Raw genomic sequence first — 6,268 nt, forward strand, 5'->3', positions numbered from 1 at the left:
TCAGCAAGACACTTGTGTTTCACTTCGCCACACGGCAAACACACACCCCTTCTCTTGAACCCCCATATGCATCCATTCCTGTAGGTAACAACAATCTTCCCCAGAAGCCAGGAGTCGGTGGAAGGGAAGGGAGGAGCGTGCTGCCGCACTCGGGTCATTTAAAGCATTTACGTTTTCCAAGTATCTAACTTCATAACCAACGAATTCCTGAAAGAATCTGTATTGCTGGATTGACCATGAAATCCCAAGCGGGCTCTCCCTGCTTCAAGGGCGGTGTCAAGAGACGGCACCAGCACACATTAATGTTGACACACTTGTACTTTAAGCAATAAAAAAGTTTCATTGGTACAGCAAAAAAAATTAGACTACAGTCCCTTGGATGAAAAGGATTTGCCCACAAGGCCATGAGACTTGAAAGTTACAAAATCTGCTCCTTATGGCCAATATCTTTTAAGTTTTGTTGTTTCCTTAAGAATTAACAGGCATTCATCTTTCAGCACTTGGATGATAAATCCGTAAGCGACATGACTACAACTTCTGCAACTTGATAGCACCAACCAATAAATTAATCTGAGCATTTTTCTTAAATTTTTCTTAAAAGCAGATATAGTGGCCATCCCAGCAGGAGTTTTAACCTTCTAGAGGTCACCAGTGCGTATGAGAGAGTAAACAGCTGAGCTTTTCTTATCAACTGTCTTACAGAAATAACAGGATAGTAATTCATAAGATCCAAAGTTAGTAAACAAAAAACCAAAACCACCACAAAAACCCAGGTAGGCACTTTTGACCAATTTCACTGAAGGCACAAGAGACCTAAACAATCAAAATAAGTTGGGCCAAATTTTAATCAAGTTACGCAACAACTACCATTTAGTAAAATAAACACAAGTCAAATTTATTCTTGGTATAAAGCAAATGAAACAAGTAAGACAGACAAGAACTTGGCTACGTACCTAGAATAACAGCAAAAACTAGTAGAATCCTAGTTCCTCACCTTGAAGACAATACCAATAGGTTAAGAAGTAATTCTTCTCTTTATTAACTGATAGTTAACATGGTGAAAGGAATTCTGTAACATTTCAGCCTACTTCAATCACCATTTAACATGTGTTTGTTCATTGCGGTCCATCTTTTCGCAACACAAAAATAGTAACTTCTATCAAATCTTAATATTCTAGCATATAAAAGATAAACGTTACAATGTCAGTAAGATTCTTAAGTTGTAGAACAAAATTAACATTTTGGAATACCAATTCCATTAACATCTACCAAAACTGTTTTAAAAAAATAAATAATGAAGTACAAAACCCACTGTACTATAGTACACAGATGAAGCAACATCTCCAGGTTCACGCACAGCTCAGCTGATCCCTTACAAAACCATGTGACATCACTGGATATTTTATTTAGGATACTTATTAATTATTATTCTAGGGGAATTATAATTTTCACTTCACTTATGGTTTATAAACTTACAAAGATTGAAAAATGTTATGTCACCAAGGGTGAAAGAAGGTTCCTTCAGCAAACAGAGTGAAAGAATACTTCAGCTCAGTAGTTATCTGTATTTAAAAGAATTTTAGTTTTACTGAACCAACAAATTCAGACATTTGATACAAACGCTACGTTTGCAGTAAGTACAACAGCCAAACAACATTACCCACAGAGGGTCTCTAATATTCAAAAACAGCAACAAAGCAAAGGCAGAAAAAGGACCCCAAATTTATAGACATAACCTACGCTTTTCATGAACTGAGGCTCCATGTTCCACTGAGCACTTGTTTCATGAACTATGCTGACACAGAGTGTGTTACTTGTTTGAAATGCAACCACCGGAATCGTTACGTACACATGAACTCTTAATGCTGCCAGCTTTCTGCCCCAATGCCCTGAGAAGGTAGCCATTGCTCAGCTACTCTGTGCAGACCAGAAAACACATCAGGAAAGACAGATGAAGTCTTGCACATATAAAGCCAATGTGCAGATTCTTCAAATACCTGGCTCAGGTATCTTTTTCTTTCTCAAAAAGTTTATGTAGCAACCATCCTGCTACTCGTTTTTACAGTTCCCTTCTCACGTTCCAGAGTTTATTACTTCTCTCTGTCACAGCTTGCTTTACGTTCTGCGTCGTTTTGCAGCGCTTGGACTGGAAGGATTACTGTTTGCGTTTAAGACCTTTTCAGTAACTCTGTTGCGCTTCCTCTTATCAGATCCTTCTTTGGACCCAGAATCTGAAGAAGTTTTCTCTTTCTCTTTGCTGCTTGGCTTTTCAGTTGTTTTTCCTAAACTTCCAGAGGGTGCAAAAACTGAAATAGGATCAAAGTAATGATTCCAGATCAGAGTCATACACATAGGCAAACAAGAAGTGATATCAAATTTCTTTATATTACATAAAACCTTTCAAACCAATCAATTCTCAGAGTATTTAATGACCATTTAAGTTATTATTTTCAAAGGAAAAATCTTCTGTAAGAAAGGCACATCTTGCTTTTATTATTTGCTTTAAAGACAGGCGTGTATTTTGACAGGCTAAAAGTGAACTTAATTAAGTGGAATTAAACAGCACTTAAAATTAAAATACTTAATAGGAACACTTACAGAACACAGGATCAATCTATGGAATTTATAATCAGCAACGGTCATTACATTTGGTATTATAGAGAGATTATAAAACTGAACACCCAAAATGTGAAATTCAATATATTTTTAAAATACATTTTTAGATCTTTTATTACACTCAGTCTTAAAACACCACTTCTTCTGTGATATAAATATTATGAAATCATATAGTTAACAGTTGGCTTGGTTTGTTAAGCTAAATAGCAGATTCCCTACTGTTCACATTGGACTTTGTTCTACAGCAAAGTGTTAGGAAATAAGCCTTATATTTAAAAGAAGCAAGATAATGCAAATAAAATAAAATGAAAAAACACTCTGCCCACCTCCCCACTTAAGTATACAATCTTACAATCTTTTTTGATGTATAGGCCCTATTCTTTCCCATGACTTCACTAACACAGAGTATCTTGGTTCACTAAAACTGGACTTCACTTTCTTTCAGATATTCTTAGATTACTTCAGACTCCCAGGGTTTCATCAAGTACATGTTAAAACAAAAAACCTCCAAAGCTATACAACTTTGTACATATGAATTAGGAGCAAAGGAGAACTCTTTTGAGGTATCAGATATTGGCAACTGCTTACTCTGTGCATTCTTAAATTATTCTGGTTCTTGGCAATTAGCATATGCTAAGTCTGAATACAAATCACAACATACACCATATTTGGGATTTACATTTTAACATGAATTTCTCAGAGTTACAGTTGGTTTTTAATCTCTTATTACACAGTAGAGAGTTACAAATTTACCTTCTTCTGGACCTGCATGTGTTTCCATCTCTTCTTTTATTTCCTCTTTCACTTCTTCCTCTATCATCACTTTTCCTACAGAAAGGATTGTTAGGCAATGGTTAGATGGTTTTGAAGAACCGTATGTATTTTTTCTCGATTAGCAGCCTCAGCATATGTGCATAATGTTAACAAATATTCAGTGCGACACTCAGCAGTAAAGGTTCCTTAGCACTGTGATGAGAAACACAACTAACAGTCCAGGCATACTATGAGCATAATGTAGGGTAAATGCACTGAACTAAGACGATGCCACTTGTCACAACATTCCACTAACATTATTTACAGGAAGAAAGTGAAATGGTAAACAGGCAAAATACATTGCAATGTCTTAGCTATATTATGCTTCTATACTGAATTTTTAGAGTGAAGTTTAGTGTACTTAGTAATTGAGAAGAATTCCACTGTAGTTTAAAATATCCCAAGAACTCCTTTGGCAGATGCTTGAACTTCCTAGCTCCCACCTTGGGTAACAGTACTAAGTAACACACATTTGGCTAAACTTTGAAAACCCAGCTCTTATTGCTCAACCTAAGATTTCTCTCAAATTGCTGCATACTTTTACTAGATTAGACAATACAGATAGGTTTAACATGGAGTGAGAGAGATTTGGAAGAACTACGTAGCTGAATCTCAAGGAGGTAAAAACACAAAGAGTTTATTTCACAGTGCAATGAAACCACCATGAATCTATACAAACGCCTCTAACACTTCATACAGTTTTTGTTTTCAATCAATTTTAACATAGCTACAGAAGAAACCCTCATGAAAAATCTATCATCAGATATTAAAACCCAATAATCCTTCTCAAAATAAGACATATGAACCATATTAAAAACTAGTAATAGCCTGAAAATGAGATGGTTATACCAGCATAAGGCACAAGTACATGTCCAAAAACCAAGTTCCTCCAGCTATCGAAACTGCAGCTATTCAATAAGTATATTCCTGCTATTTAAACATTAGCTGAATTGCTATTTAACTGCCTTATATCATTGGTACAGAAAATTTTATCACAGAATTATTATTATATACAAATTATATGCAGAAAATGTCATTTTCATCAGCTCCTAGTCTAAAAAACTATCTTGCTACAAAATGAACGACATTAAAGTGTGCAGACCATCTATTTTACCACAACTTATGGTCTGATGTAATATTACAGCCGTCTCAAAGTGCAAAAAACCCACAACCACCTTGCAAAGAACCACATTTTGCCTTTCACTCTCCAGACTAATATCAGTGAAGCACACGGATCTTTTGCGTATACCCAGAAGGAGAAGATGAATCTATATGGTATAAATAGAACCTGTTTGTGCTATATTAGCACCCCATCTACATTATATTTAAGAATATGGGAAATAGTGTGTGGAATCTGACCAAAGGTCTATCTCTCCCACTATCCTGTCTCCTACAGTGGTCAATCACATGGGCTGATCATGAGAATATGAACAGCACAAGCAGTGTGATGATCCTTTCCCTCAGTTTGCTTCAGTCATCTGGTTAAAACTTCATGAGATAAACTTGTATCTGTTTAACATTTCCTTCTCCTAATACGCCTAACACACCAGTCTGAAAGAACAGCCTTGGACTGGAATGCTACGTTCTTTTCTGGAGGCAGTTTTGTTAAAACTACCTGATCTGGGATGAGATTAGAGCAACCAAGAATAAGAGATTTCTATCACATCTTACCTTCTCTCACTTCTTGAATCATTTCATCAGGAAGAGCAAAATTCTTCTCTATATTAGGGAATGGAAGAATCTCAGATTCATGCTGAGAAAGAAAAGAAAGATCTCCATGAATGACTTTGCACTTCTAAATCCAAACTAAAGTTTTTACCAATCTCAAGTTCTATTTTACATGCAATTAGTAGATAAATAATTCTTAACAAGATACTTCAAACGTTAGAGAATCAGGAGGCTCCTGATGTCAAACTGATTACTACGATCAAGATACCTGAGATCATAACTCATGATCATTTGAGATCATTTCTGGAACGCAAACATGGCAAATTTTTATGTAAGCACACTATAACCTACTTATTTGACACTTAAAAGTTAAGTACCTATGTAAATATTTGCTGAATCAGCATTTTGGCAACTTTAATAAATGAAGTCAGAACACAGTAGCTGGGTCAAAACAAAACCACAAACCAGCGTGCGTTTTATTCTCTCACACCTAATGTACTTTTATACAGGGAAAACCCCATCAACTCACTGGAATGACATATAATTCTTATTAACATGAAAGATATGACAGGCACAGTGATTTTGGCCTCTTAAAACTCCTGAACTATAAGAAATAAGAACGTGGCTGCATCAACCCTTTATACTCACAAGAGCTTGCATATCGTACATGGTGCTCAGATGGTCCCAAATCACTTTGGAAGAAATCTGACGTCCAATATTCTGACTGAATTTATCCCGGATACAAATCATGTGGAAATGGCGATTCACACCTATGGGAAGAACTCAATGCAATTAATGCCACAAAATTGAAAAGAAACATTCTATAGTTACAGGAAAATCAGATGTTATGGGAGAAACACATGGCAATCTGGGCAGCCCTGCCTGGCTGATATTTCACCCGACATTACAGGTGATATTCTGGAGAGGGGCTGAGGGTGCCTCCCTGGGTAACGCTGACAATGTGGCCGCAGCCAGAGCTCTTATAGAGACTGCGTGAAAAACAACCGAAGGAAAGTATCAAGGCAGCAAGTCAGGAAAGGCGAAGGCTGAGGGGAGCGAGGAGGGCTCTGCGCCCCCGGGAAGGGCGGCTGAGAAGGCCGGGAGGGCACGCCGCCTCCTTCCCCACAGGTCCCGCCAGGTTCGGGAGGTGCCCCGTGGCCCTCGGCCGGCT

The 6,268-nt window shown here is 37.2% G+C and overlaps 1 protein-coding gene across 1 annotated transcript; it reads right to left on the reverse strand.

The window, feature by feature from the left end:
- Window positions 1–2,115: 2,115 nt before the first annotated feature.
- Window positions 2,116–5,879, reverse strand: MRGBP (MRG/MORF4L binding protein; the record flags this gene model as incomplete). Its single annotated transcript, XM_010288371.1, has 4 exons — window positions 2,116–2,306; window positions 3,370–3,444; window positions 5,101–5,182; window positions 5,746–5,879. Coding segments are annotated over 4 exons (482 nt in total), but the record flags the coding sequence as incomplete, so codon positions are not given.
- Window positions 5,880–6,268: the final 389 nt, after the last annotated feature.

The sequence above is a fragment of the Phaethon lepturus genome, unplaced genomic scaffold (genome assembly GCF_000687285.1).
Source record: "Phaethon lepturus isolate BGI_N335 unplaced genomic scaffold, ASM68728v1 scaffold48095, whole genome shotgun sequence".
Classification (NCBI taxonomy): domain Eukaryota; kingdom Metazoa; phylum Chordata; class Aves; order Phaethontiformes; family Phaethontidae; genus Phaethon; species Phaethon lepturus.